The 13,834-nt window shown below is 41.6% G+C and overlaps 1 protein-coding gene across 1 annotated transcript in view; it reads right to left on the reverse strand.

The window, feature by feature from the left end:
• LOC118771141 (serine/threonine-protein kinase OSR1-like) overlaps positions 1-13,834 on the reverse strand; it is a 135,955-nt gene that overhangs the window by 21,187 nt on the left and 100,934 nt on the right. Inside the window, exons 5-6 of the mRNA XM_036519032.1 lie at positions 9,061-9,116; positions 1,196-1,305 (exon numbers count right to left, since the gene is read on the reverse strand). Coding sequence (XP_036374925.1) covers positions 1,196-1,305; positions 9,061-9,116 — 166 coding nt within the window. The remainder of the gene's footprint in view (positions 1-1,195; positions 1,306-9,060; positions 9,117-13,834) is intronic.

The raw sequence follows: 13,834 nt of genomic DNA on the forward strand, positions 1-13,834 counted from the left end.
CCTGTCATCCGGTTTGTCTGCTGTTGTGGAGAATGTATCAAAAACACAGATGCCATGTCTGCAAACGTTATGATTGCCAGACCTACCGACTCGTTAAATGATTGTTTAAATTTGCATTACTGCATGAATGAAATATTACCCTAGGCCTTGCAGAGACTGTCAGCAGGGGATGTTTGTGAAAGCAGCCTCATACAGAGAATTACGAACTCGTTTTTGTTATGTGTACTGTATGGCAATGGGATGAGGAGATCAGAAATGCAGGACAGATGTTACAATTCAGACACAGCCTGCAAAAATCCACAGCTGGAGACAGTAGTCTTGGCAGGATGCAACCGCAGGCCCACAGCAAGCCAGCAGTCCTGCTGCCCTGGGGGGCGGCCAATCGGTGAAGCAGACTTACAGGGTTTATTACAAACTCAAGATAATGTGTTTCCAAAGTTGCACAATACATCTACTTTTCAGTTCCATTACAACTACTTCTTAAACTGCAAAAAATTATTTCATACTACATATCAACTGATTTTCTTGGAATGCTCCTTTAGCAGACGCAGGACATTATATTGTAACACACTGAACTTCATGCAGAGTACGGCTATTCAACCATGGTCCTGAAGGGTTTAAAGAGAGTTGGAGAAGCTTCTGGAACATAACCCTCCAAGACCACAGCTGAGGGGCATTTCAGAGGGGATGTCACTCTTGCCTAACACCATTTTGGATTTATTTGCCAGTTATCTAACAATTATGATTTCACATGTATATATAATAATTTGAATTCCAGCATACAGACAGTTAAAATGCATTTAAAAAAAAATTGAAATTGAAAATAAAAATGAGGTGGTCAGCTTGATGTGCAAAACACACAAGTACCCTACAATGAAGATTTACAAATGCTGTGTAATCCAACAAAAGAAATTTCCCATGGATCACCTCAGGTACTTTACAACATCCAAGAATTTCATTTCAGTAAAATGCTCTGGTTACATTACATTTACATTACATTTATTCATTTTGCAGACGCTTTGATCCAAAGCGACTTACAAGTGAGGTACAATACAACACAAGCAAAAACCCATACAGAGTCAACAATATTAGAAGTACTGCATGACAAAGTTCCAAAGGTTACATGGGATTGAAGTTGGCACTGCCTTCTTGTAGTTGCCCGAAAGGCATGCTGGGAAATTTCTTGGACACCTACCTGCTCCATCACCTCTGGGGCCATCCAACAGGGGGTTCCCACAAATGTCTTTCGCACCTTGTTTCTGGTGATGTCACCCCCTGTGGCTAAGAAGGCACTGACGCCAAAGTCTGGGGACAAATAAGGAGAGATTCAGTCGCTACGCTGACAGATGTTATCCATCTTCCTGGAACTGGCAGTGATGTAATGGTCAGGGCTCTGCAGGTTACGTTACAGAAACAGAACCCTGGGTGGGTGGCACTAAATCACTCACACCCATCACATACATGCACTGTCTGGAAGCTGTCCACTTGCATAACTTCCCAACGTAACCCATCTCATTCATGTGCGGCCAGTGCAAAACTCTAGTCGACGAAACACATTTACAACTACTACTGAAGAAAGCCTGTGTAGATCAGTGGGCTGCAAAGTGGCAAAGTGATGCAAACCAGGCAACATGGAAATGAAGCCCTGGTTTCATCACAGATTCACTTCGCAGATGATCTTATCCTGGGTCAGAAGGACAACTTAGATTTAACATCTTAACCAATTAAGTGGCAGGAATTTTTACTGTACAAATCTGGATTAACTACAAAGGAAACTACAAACCTGTAAAAGCATCTTTTATTGCACCTACAGTGGCAGTCATTTCTGCGAGTTGCATAATGAGCTCAATAGGGGGTTTGGTTCTGAGTTCTCTGGCCCAGAGCACCGGATAGAACTGCCCGCTGGGGAGTGTTGTTGTACAATGGGGTACAATGACTCCGCTTTGGGGAGTACAATGGGGTACAATGACTCCGCAGTCACAGAAACTAGAAGGAACACACTGACTTCCAAACCTGAGTGTGAGATCGGATGAGTCTCCATGTGAATGTAGGGCACGGACGAGTAGCAGGACTGAGAAGACTGATTCACGCTGAGAAGACTTGCTCATCAAAAAGCTTGCCTTTAACTTTGAGAGTGCCAGATGACCATTGCGCTAGTCATATGAGAACTAAAGCAGAGTGCTGTTTCAGAACCCTTTCAAAACAAACTGTAAATGCATTTCTCCTTCAGAATGGACTGAAAACAAGGTCAAACATTAATGAGCAACAAAAATTCCATAAAGCTTCAATATCTGTGGAATAAAGTGTAACCTGACAAAAACAGTCAACCATGGGATCTATGAAAGTGTATCATGCCCAGAGCCACCTACAGTGACTGAAATAATGTCTAATCTGAGCCCCTTAAGTAGTCAGCTTCGAATTTGCAGATTTACAGACCTAGGGATCCAGACAGGCATTTCAAACCCTGCACTGAGACTCTCCCTATGGATCTGAGCAGAGTTCAGGATAAAAGCTCAAGGCTTACAACTGACACTCAGTATAATAAAGATTTCACAGACAGTATCTATGGCCTGCACATGGATCGCACCACAGCGGCCCCTCTCTGCTCTCTGGCCAGAGAGGAAACATTTGCAGGGTCATTTGTGTCTTGTTTTTTTTTTTTTTTTTGTTTTGTTTTGTTTTTTTAAGAGGGTTCCAACATATGTGTTACTGGAAAATTCTCAGGCCCAAAGGCAGATCTGGCTAAGAGGGACGTTAGCATTACATGAGCGGAATTCAGAGGGCCAGCTTAGTGGACCCGTGGCTCCAGCCCAGTGCCACAGCACCCATAACGAAAACAGCCCTGGAAATGTTTACAAGCTGGGTCGCCATTCCATCACTGAGCAAAGTCACAGTATCACTGCGGAATTACCAAAAATAATGGGGGAAGAAAAAATATCAAGATGTGGCAAATGTGAACCAATCAACATCCATGTCTGAGTCTTCCTCATAGCATGACAGGAGAACCTGCCATGTTAACTGAGAGCAATGTGGTGGTGTATCTACAGTAGTTTCATTCAGGTAGAGCTTCCTGGGGTGTGTGCCTACAGCAGTTTCATTTAGGTACTAGTGGTGTTCAAAACGATTCTTTTTAGTGATTTGGTTCCTTTCATTCAGTACAATAAAATGATTAGAATCTTTGACTCACTGATTCATTCATTCCCATATCTGGTCGGGTGGCATACACAAATCTGTAAATAGTTTTTTAAAAATTACTCTACATTGTTCCAAACATCGTGTCCATTATTAGCCTGCTTTGCGTCAAAACAGCACGTGTGAAACCAAATGTCAATGAAATTAATAATAATTAAATCGTAATATTCATTATGTGAAACCATGCTATTCAAACAATCATGCAGCCGCAAAGTATACTTTGTCTTTAGGAAGGTAATAGAACCCCATATTTTAACGCATATAATAGCCTAAGTACTAGGGCTGAACGATTAATCGGTTTTGTGTTTTTTTTTTTTTAACCGAAATTGCAATTTGAACTAACGCGATTAGCAAACCGCAAAGGCTGCGATTTTTTATACAACTCCTGACTAATGTAGTGTTTGAGCACATGCGCATCTATCAGTTTTAAATTCATGTCGGTGTCCTTGTGTAACAGACAGTCATGTTCGCTAATCAGAAGTGTCGGAGACAGAAAGAAACGGCACCTGGTACCCACTTGGCAGGACACAGAGGTCCTTGAATCAATCAACAGTGCCCTTCATCCTCTCCAGGAGTTTACAGATGTTCTCTCTGGTGAAGAATATGTTAGCGTGTCATATCTGAAACCAGTCCTGCATCTCCTGAGAACATCAACTCTGGCAGAACATGATGAGGACACAGACCTAACCAAAGAAATAAAGTCAAGAGTCCTTGCCTACATGAAGGAAAAATACAGTGACCACGTCACACAGGAGCTTCTGGACATCACTTCATTCCTTGATCCAAGATTCAAGATTAACTACATAAGCACTGAGACTGTCCCAGTCATCAAAGGAAGAGTGAAGGCTGAAATGGAACAGATAGCAAGAATGGTAATTTGTCTTGTTTTTATGTGCAGTTTAGAATATGAGATGCAGTATGCCATACAAATTAATAACAGACAGCCTCGTATAATACATTAATATAATGATTCCAGTCATTTTGCTTACACTTACTTGTATAAAATTCTCCAAATTACATCACGAAATGCCAACTGCTCTCATATGTTTTGGAGGAGAAGAGGGCTCGTGTCAGCACCACAGACACTGCAGATCAAAGTGCAGCACTGGCAGAGCCATCTGGTAAGAAGGGAATGCGGTCACTGGGCAGCTTCTTCAAGAGCAACACGACTTCAGTTATTGTGCAGGTGGAGGATGCCATAGAAGCTGAGCTGAACAGCTATCTAATGACTCCTACCACAGATGGAGAAGACAATCCCCTGGCTTGGTGGAGAGTTCACAGTGTTAACTTTCCAATGCTAAGCAAACTTGCACGCGACAGAGACTGTTTAGTGCCGGGGGCAATGTTGTGACATGTCAGCATTCATGTCTGAAACCAGCAAAGGTTGACATGCTGGTATTCTTGGCAAAAAAACTGCAGAGGTTAAAGGGAAGGAAGTACTATATAAGGCTTCAGATGTTTGGCACATGTTTGCGTTTTATCTGGCAGAGGCAGCTTTTGTGAAGTTAAATGCTGGTTTTCAGCAAATAAGTGTTTTAGTTAAGTGTAATATTTAGAGAGATAGCATTTGTGTTTCTGTTTCTCTTTGATAAAGTGAACACTTCTATAGATTATTTATTCTATAGGTAGGATAATTATCCTACTAATTTCATGTTTACACTACAGAATGTACAGGGAATTTAAATGTTCTAGTTTCTTATATTACTATTTATAGTTTTGTTATTATTCATATTCAGTTATTTTTTTATTGTTTCTTATTTATTTAACTTAAGGTTTTGTGAGGATTCTTCTATGGCATTATGCGTACATTCTATACCATTTTGTTGAATAAACACATTTTGGAATCAAAATTTTACTCTCATCCTTGTATTAGTATAGCAGTTAATATTTCAGTGTTTTCTTAAATGGTAATGCTCTATCACATGTTTTAAATGTATATTGTGAACTGAATCTTGACTAAAAAATTATATCGCAAATCAAATCGCAATTGCAATATCTGTCAGAAAAATCACAATTAGATATTTTCCCAAAATCGTTCAGCCCTACTAAGTACATGTCATTTGCTAACACTAAAAAAGCGCACTGAGGAAAAAGAGCCATGCTTATATCCAAAGCGAAAAACTTTGTTTTACAAGTTTTGAATTAACCGAGCCCAAACATTTTCATTTTCATAGTCAGTGACTCTTTTGAGGAGAATGGAACTGTTGTACTGAGAACTTGTCAACACTACATCAGGTCATTCGGTACACAGTGGGGGCGTTTTGAGTCTTCCAGAGTCAGTCACATGCTGTAGTCACCATGATCAGCATAGTCACTGAGCTGCTGTACCGAGATGGCCAGTGGGAGGTACTTTGAGTGTTTTAGCATTTCAGCTAGTTGGCTAGTTGTCGTCATGAACGTACTGCTGATACAGTTTTGTGATTGTCTGCTTCATGGACAGAACCCATAGCTAATATGCACTGGAGGGAGAGTTATAGCTGCTATTCCAGCTAATCAGTGCACATGTTTGCAAAGAGGAAGGAACAAATCTTTTAGACTAGCGATTCAGTACACTCAGTTCACCTCAAAGATTCGTTCAAAAAGATTGGTTCATTCACGAACTGCACATCACTATTAGGTACAGCTTCCTGAGGTGTGTGCCTACAATTTCTTCATTCAGGTAGAGCTTCCTGAGGTGTATATACACAGTAGCTTCATTCCGGTGGAGCTTCATAAGGTGTGTATCTGGAGTACACTGAACTGTGGACTGTGCACTGGCCTACTGGAACAGAACCACACAGAAAAGGACAGGACGTGAAATGAAACAACTTTCACCTACAGCATAATATTAAACATTCTGTTCCATATGACTCGATGTAGGCTTTATACACACGACTGTGTGTCTTCTTACAGTTCCATTTCTATCGACAAGTTTGCTGACGATACAGCGGTTCTAGAAGCTGGTAACCTGGTGTCAGGTGAACTGTCTCTATCTGAACGCCAGCAAAAGCTGAGCTGGTTGTGGACTTCAGAAGGAGGCAGCAGCACTCATGATTGGCGGGACCCAAGTGGAGAGAGTGAGTAGCTTCAGGTATCTTGGGGTTCACATCACTGAGGACCTGACCTGGACTAATCACATCCAAGCTCAGGTAAAAAAGGCCAAACAAAGGATGTACCACCTAAGAATGGTGAGGAAATTCAGGGTCCCCCCAGTGATTCTGAAAACCTTCTATACCGGGGCTATAGAAAGCATACTGACCCAGTGCATCTCAGTGTGGTACACAAACTGTTCTGTACAGGACCGCAAAGCCCTGCAGAGAGTGGTGCACTTAGCTGAGCGCATTTCCAGGACTGCCCCCCAGCCCCCCCCCCCGCAACCCCCCTGCCGCTTTTCTGCAGGACATCTACACCAGGCGATGCAGTACCAGAGCTGCCAAAATTATTAAGGACTCCATCCATCCCAGTAACTGTCTGTTCAGCTTGCTGGAATCCAGCAGGTGCTTCCGCAATCTGATGGCCAAAACTGAGAAGCTCAGGAAGAGCTTCCCCCAGGCCATCAGACTCCTCAATACTGACATGCCTGTGACAGTAATCTTGAACACATACTCTGGACTTTAATGATGTGGTACTTTCTAGTTTTTATTTTTATTCTTAATGCACATATTTTTACTTTCTAGTTTTTATTCTTACTGTATATTTTACTTTTTTCTTTTTATCTCTGCTATTTTGCACATTCTAAGGAGTTGGACCAGTTTTACATTTCACTACAAGTTGTATACTGTTTATAACTGTGACAAAAATTTGAGAGCAAATAAAACACATGGGCCTGTTGAATAAGACAAACACAATGGTGTGAAGGTAAACAGACACATAACCCATATGCTCGAATAGCTAGACGCCGAAACACTCTTCAGTGGGCCACGTTTATTCTCCCATTAGATTCTTCTGAAATCTTCTAACGGGACCTACATGTGGAATAGAACCCACCCAACCTGTCTAAATCTGCTCCAGTGCTGACTCAATGACTCATAAAATCTGGGGTTTTAGTACAAAATGGCCTAAATTGCAATGAAGAGGCACAATAAGACATCCAGGGTGGTGGGAGTTTTATATCCTCAATATCTTCCTACTAGGGTATTATGTTTTAAAATTAAATTTATGGCAGCTGAAGGATATAAGCTGTCAAAATGCATCAAGAAGTGCAAGGGAAACTGGGCATGAAGAGATTGAACTGCAGAGAGAGGAAATGAAAAAGTCTGAGCACTGCTTCTACAGATGCTGTACCCCTCCATGCAGACCACTGAGGCACATCTCCCTCTGTCACAGCCTGCCACTCTGAGCACTTAGTCACATCAGATGGCAAAGCAACATCATTACTTTCCTTCCTGGAAGGCACTCCTATCCAGGGCAATTCAGACAGCTCACATTTTTCATTTATATGAGTTTATACTCACTGTAGCAACTCAGGCCAAGTACTGGTCCAAAGGTATAAAAGCAGTGCCCTGTTGGGAGATTTGAACCTGCAATATTCTGCCTCTACAAGGCCAAATGAGTGCTCATTAAACAGTACAGTGTGGTGTTGGGGTGAGAGCTCAGTACACAGCATGGTGTTGGGGCGAGAGCTCAGTAGACATCATAGTGTTTGGGTGAGAACTCGTTAGCATGGTGTTGGGGTGAGAGCTCATTAGACAGCAAGCTATTGGGGCGAGAGCGCACGAGACAGCATGGTGTTTGGGTGAGAGCTTGTTAGCATGGTGTTGGGGTGAGAGTTCGTTAGACAGCATGGTGTTGGGGTGAGAGCTCATTAGACAGCATGGTGCTGGGATATCCTGCATGGGTTCTGCCACTGTCCACAGGCAGGGGCATGGATCACTGGGCCCATGAATGCACCCCCTCACAATACACCCAACCCAACCCTGTGAAACCCAGCCTCTCTACAGCTCAAAGCAGCAGATCAGAAACGGTTTTACCAAGGACTCATTTTTGGTGAACCCAAAAAAAGAAAAACAGGTGCTTCTGTACTTCATGCTTTTATTCTCCTGGAAACTCTGACCTGTATATACACTGGTAGATACTACATTGGGTTTAAGTCCTATTTTTTAAACCACTACATCCCACTCCTGCTGTTTTTTCTACCACTTTTGACTGAATATAATATTTTTGCACCAAATTGCTAGATACAATTCCTACAACTTCATGTATGTATTTTTTCCTGTACAAGTGGTCAAATTGGCTCAACTCAAATTACACGGTTACCAATTAAGTGGGCAGAATCAGATGGAAATAAAACCCACAGAGGGTGACCAGCGAGAATGGGAGTGCTAGAGAGCCAGTCCTGGAGGCCTCTGAAGGGCAGAGGTTTCCCCTGACTGGGTCTGCAGTGGCACTGTCTCCAGGCTGCCTGATAGCAAGCCCATACACCCTCAGGGCAGACAGGGAGCTCTGAGCCACAGGCCTGGATCCAATCAAAATCATCAAATGGACTTACAGAAAAGTACTACTAAATCAACAATAATTTCAAACAAAACAAACTATCAAATAACAACTAGATTAATTGAACTTTGTATTAGGGTAGGTACAAATAGATACAATACACTTGCTTCAGAGAGCTGTAAGACAACCTACTTATCTGCAGTTCATCTCAAAGCATGTTCTATTAATAAACAAAACTCCTACACAACATACACAGTGCATACAATCAGTATAGTCAAGACACAGAGAATTTATGTGTATTAATTATCACCAGGGCATGACTTTTTCACATGCAGATGGGCACACAGAGGTGGGTATTTTCAGGGCTCTCTTTGACAGTGTGCAAAATGTGACACACTGCCTCTTTCCAAGGACACGGAGCAGGCGTCTCCAAGAAATTTTAAGAAAGCAGCGTACCTGCAATCTGCACAGAGCCATCCTCTCCCAGCAGGATGTTACCGGCCTTCACGTCCCTGTTGAGATAAAGACCCAGGATGCAGGTTAAGGCATTGCTACAGCAACACAGGGGAAAGCAGGGCCACCACAAAGGAGCTACAGCTACAGTCCCTGAGGTTCAAGCAGAGGATTCTTGAATTCATTCATTACTTAATTCATTTGTTTTATTTATTATCTTTTCAGCATACTACTCATGTGCCACAAGGATGAACTCAAAAATGTTTAATTCCATTTCAAATACCAACTACACCACACAGAAAAAAAGGTAGGTTTTCCTCCAAACCACTGCTTCAGGTTAAATCTCATAATAATCCCCTGTCGTAGAATAGCCAAGAGGGGATGGAAAAAAAAAAACTGCTGAGGTCAAAGATTTGATGATGCTGTGAAGGTGGTTTATTTACCCAAACGACCAATAAATCGGCGTGCCAATATTATCACCCGATATGAGCTAATTGCAGAGAGATCGGTATCGGTGTTTATAACAGCGGATAAATGACAATTAAAAAAGAAACAGAGAGACGGATGGCTGGATCCCTCATCCATGTTGTGAGTGTTGTTGTTGCGTAGTTTGTCCACCAGAGGGCACACTGCAACTCCACTGTTGGTATCACATGTGTTTGGAATGTCACAATCACAACAATCAGCTGACCCAAGCAGAGCAGAGTAGCCCACGACGGAGATCATCTGTGTTCATGGTAAATTAGTAATCATCACGTGAAATACATTACTTAAATAATAATAAAGATCCCCCATCACTTCTCCTCTTAGCCTAAATAAGCCTGACAATGTTCATGTCAGCCATGCCTGGTTTTGCTGTAGTAATGTGAAAGCCGGTACCGTCAGTCAAACATTAAATAGCATGAAAAAATAAGTCATGTGCGTATTGAACATGGCTTGGTAGCCAAACAAAGTTATCTAGCTTGTCTTTCAAACATGTAGTATGAAATCCCAAACTCGCAAGTCCTCGTTGCAGACAGTCATGTACTGTCAGATGCATTCAACAGCAGCATTTACTCTAGGTCACTGCATCAGTTTACTGCATAGTTTAAGATGGCATGATATTTCTTTTAAACTTTTTTGTATTTTTATACATTTTACTCATTCATCAAAACCTTAACATATTTTGTTGTACTTTTGTTCTATACTTGTTCTGTACTATTTATGACAATAAAACAAGTTTATTTTTAAACTTCATTGTGTCATGTTATCTTGGTGAGGACTCAAATAACTACACATAACAAATGTTAGGCAAAATCTTTGTTTATGTTATACGTTTCTGGAAAAAAAAGAAAAAAAAATATCAGTCGATATATCATTATTGGATTTTTAAATCCTCAAATATCGAAATCGGTATCAGTCTTAAAAATCCTGTATTGGTCGGGCTCTAACCCAAACCTGTTATCAGTGAAAGTAGCAAAAATAATAAACTAACAATGAGAAAGAAAAAAAAGAAAGAAATAAACAGTGCAATAAAAAACACAAATGCAAACAATAATTGCCTAAGCAGGCAAAAAGAGAATACATCAATTAAACCGCTGCTCTCAATACCACTGCACTCTTAGCTAGCCTCCTCCCTACTGACTGAATGTTACTCTTATAAAGGAAATCAGCCATTTTGGACTAAACTAAGAAGAATCAAATGAATCAATCATCTAAACAAAGGCTGTAAAGCAACAGATACTGGCATACAGGCATCACTCTACCACATCTAAAATGTTTCATATGTATTTTTCCTCTTTACAGCACAAAACTTCCAAACACTGAGGCGTTCATTTGCTTTAATTACTTAACTGTACCCGCGTTTATTGGAGACTCGATAATAAGAGACCTGCGTTTATTTCACCTAAAGGCTTCAGGCTTCTGCAAGTTATTGGAAGCTGAACTGGCCAGGAAAATTCACCGTGTTTTTTCCCCCCCCAAGTAGCCTACTTCAACATTATACAGCAACTCAAACAGGAATCACTAATAAAGTAAGTTAAACACTGTCATTGCAACCTATGATAGGAGAGCACAGTCTGTATGAATAGCAGTATCACTGTGAATTTAGGCTACCATGATCCGAAAGGCAGCTTGTTTTGTTCGTTTATGTTAAATCTAATTTGTGAACAGATGAACACGCATAAGGCAAATTGAATTCACTAAAACAACCTCATTTAGCCTAATGTAAAAAATTATTTGTTTGTGTTATTTCATTTCTTAGCCACAAAAAATAAATATGACTACTGTAAGCATTTTAACCAACTGCTCTTTCATTTTATACTCACAAAAAATAAAAATAATTTTCCCTGATGTTTATTTGAGCCTGGCATTTATTTCACTGAAAGGGTTGCACATACCGGCAGTTATAAGAGGCCTGCATTTATTCGAGACTCGGCTATTATTGCAATTGTATGGTATGTTGTTCAGCCCCATTTGCCTGTGCTCTCCCAAACCTACAAATCCCATCAGCCCCCAGCCCTCAGGTCCTTTGGCTGATGGAGTCTGTCCTGCTGGTGCCCTTGAATGAACAGATAGGCCCTGTTCCCCCCAAACCACAAACATTTCATTTACTTTAGCTGCTAAAAAGGTGCAATTGACAAAACATGTCCAAGACTTAGAAATTCCTAGCCATCCAGTTGGCCACCCTGGATGTTAAGATATTCCTTGTTAGTTTGTAGTGTCCATGGTGTGAGTGTGTTTGGAAGTAGGCAAACAAAGGAACCGGTGAAATAAAATGTCTTTTCCTCCAACCTGGGAGGCTGTATGTTTGCCTCGGATATTCCTGCTTAATTTACAAACATCCATGTAATGGCCACACACTCCATTACATCCTCCAAGTCCACAATAAAATGACCCTGTGATTATGAGGGTAAAAGGTGGTACCATTCAGCACCAGAGTGATGTAGCAGGTAATATTATTACATGCCACTTACCGCCAAACCAGTGGTTATATTTAAGGCTGCACCCATGAGGACTCAAGCTGCTACGTTTGCCATAAAACATTCATCACAAATCTCTCTGGCTCATCTGCATGCGACCGCATGTGACCACACGTGACCACACACAAGCACATATGACCGCACGTGACTGCACACGCACAGCCTCCCCATGCCGTGTGCTAATCAGCATTGGCGGCCCTGCTGCACTCTCCTGTCTCGCCATTAAAACCCTGATATTCAAAGCAGCGCTACTTCCCCCCTGAAGGCCACCCGCTGCGGCGTCTCTGTGACGATGTCACCTGCTAACAGCCTAGCTGTTCCTGTTCCTGTTAACGCAAGTGCTACACTGATGTTTACACATGCATGCTGCTCGGAGCACATCAGTGCCAGTGGATCCCCCCCGATGCAGCCATATGGACCACGCTGCTGACATTGTGTATTCAGCCCACACCTTCCCTCTGAACAGTGATGAGCTCTAATCATCCAGGACACTGCAGCTGCTGAGGCAGCCCCCACACAAACGCATGGGTCTGCACTTGTTTTAGAAGATGCATTTATACAAGACAACACTCATTTTTATCTATTTGTACAGTCGCAGCGACAGCAGCCACTCGCATTAAATGCTTTCCTCGAGGGTGTATTGGCAGAGCAGGCACCCTCCCCACCTGGGAGTTGAACCAGCAACCTTCCTAATACACAGGCCCGGTGTCTGGGGGTGACAACCGGGGAAGTTGTCCCGTGCCCAGGAGAGAGAGTGATCTCACTCATAAATGTTGGCCCTTGATTGGTGGAATATTTAGACAAATTTATATGTTCTCAGAAATGTTCGCATTATTTGCTTTGAATACATTATGCTTGCCATCAAATAATTTATCTTCATTCTACAATATGTAGCCTAAATATGTCCCCCCCCAATTATATTGAAAAATGGTTTGGTCTTAAGGGTAGTCCTATGTTAATTTGTCCACACCCCCTTCACCAAATCAAGCTGTCAAACTGTCTACTCACAAATCTGGCACTCAAAAGTGAAAATAAAAGAGAAAAAAAGAAGATGACTAGCCTGCTAATGCATACTCCTGCAAGTAAGCACAGAAGTTTGCTGGCTCATTTGTTGTGACTGTTCGTTTAATGAGATTATCTGGAAATTAAAACTTGAAGTAAGGAATGCACTTTCCCCATTGCACTGTCTTGTTTGAAAACAGCAAATTAGCTTGCTAGCAAAATGAGAACTCTACTAGACATTAGTGAGGTAGTGTAGCTATCTTGCTAAACTTTCGTTTCAGTAGGGTAACTGTGAGACTGACAGTTGGTGAATTTGACTTGCCGGTTCCGCATTATTTATTATTAGTGTGCAGTTGGAATAGTTTGTTACTTTATGCTGTTGTATTTAAACTCTTGTAAATATTGAGTCTAACATGGTAGCTACATATCTGCCCTTGGTTATAAGGTATACGGTATATGGTTATAAGACATGCCAGGTTCCTTATGCACTAGGTAGTGTATACGATATGTACTGAATCTTCAGAGCATTTATGGTGACTTGTGCGTCTAACTGCACATTTTTATGTGCTTGCCATTGACTGTCTCGGGTGGTGAAAGTGTGTTCAGTAAGATGAAACTTATACAAAAACTATTTGCAATCTACTATGTCTCAAGACAGATTAAATGGTTTGGCACTGCTTTCAATAGAGAGCCAGTTGGCGCTAGGGTTGGGTACCAAAACCCGAATCGCAACACAGATTTCGGTCCCACTGAAATGCCTGCCCTGAGCTGTCGATTGAAATATTTTCCCTCAGGTGCTCCGAAATGGATGTTAC

This window comes from Megalops cyprinoides, chromosome 24 (genome assembly GCF_013368585.1).
Source record: "Megalops cyprinoides isolate fMegCyp1 chromosome 24, fMegCyp1.pri, whole genome shotgun sequence".
Taxonomy (NCBI): domain Eukaryota; kingdom Metazoa; phylum Chordata; class Actinopteri; order Elopiformes; family Megalopidae; genus Megalops; species Megalops cyprinoides.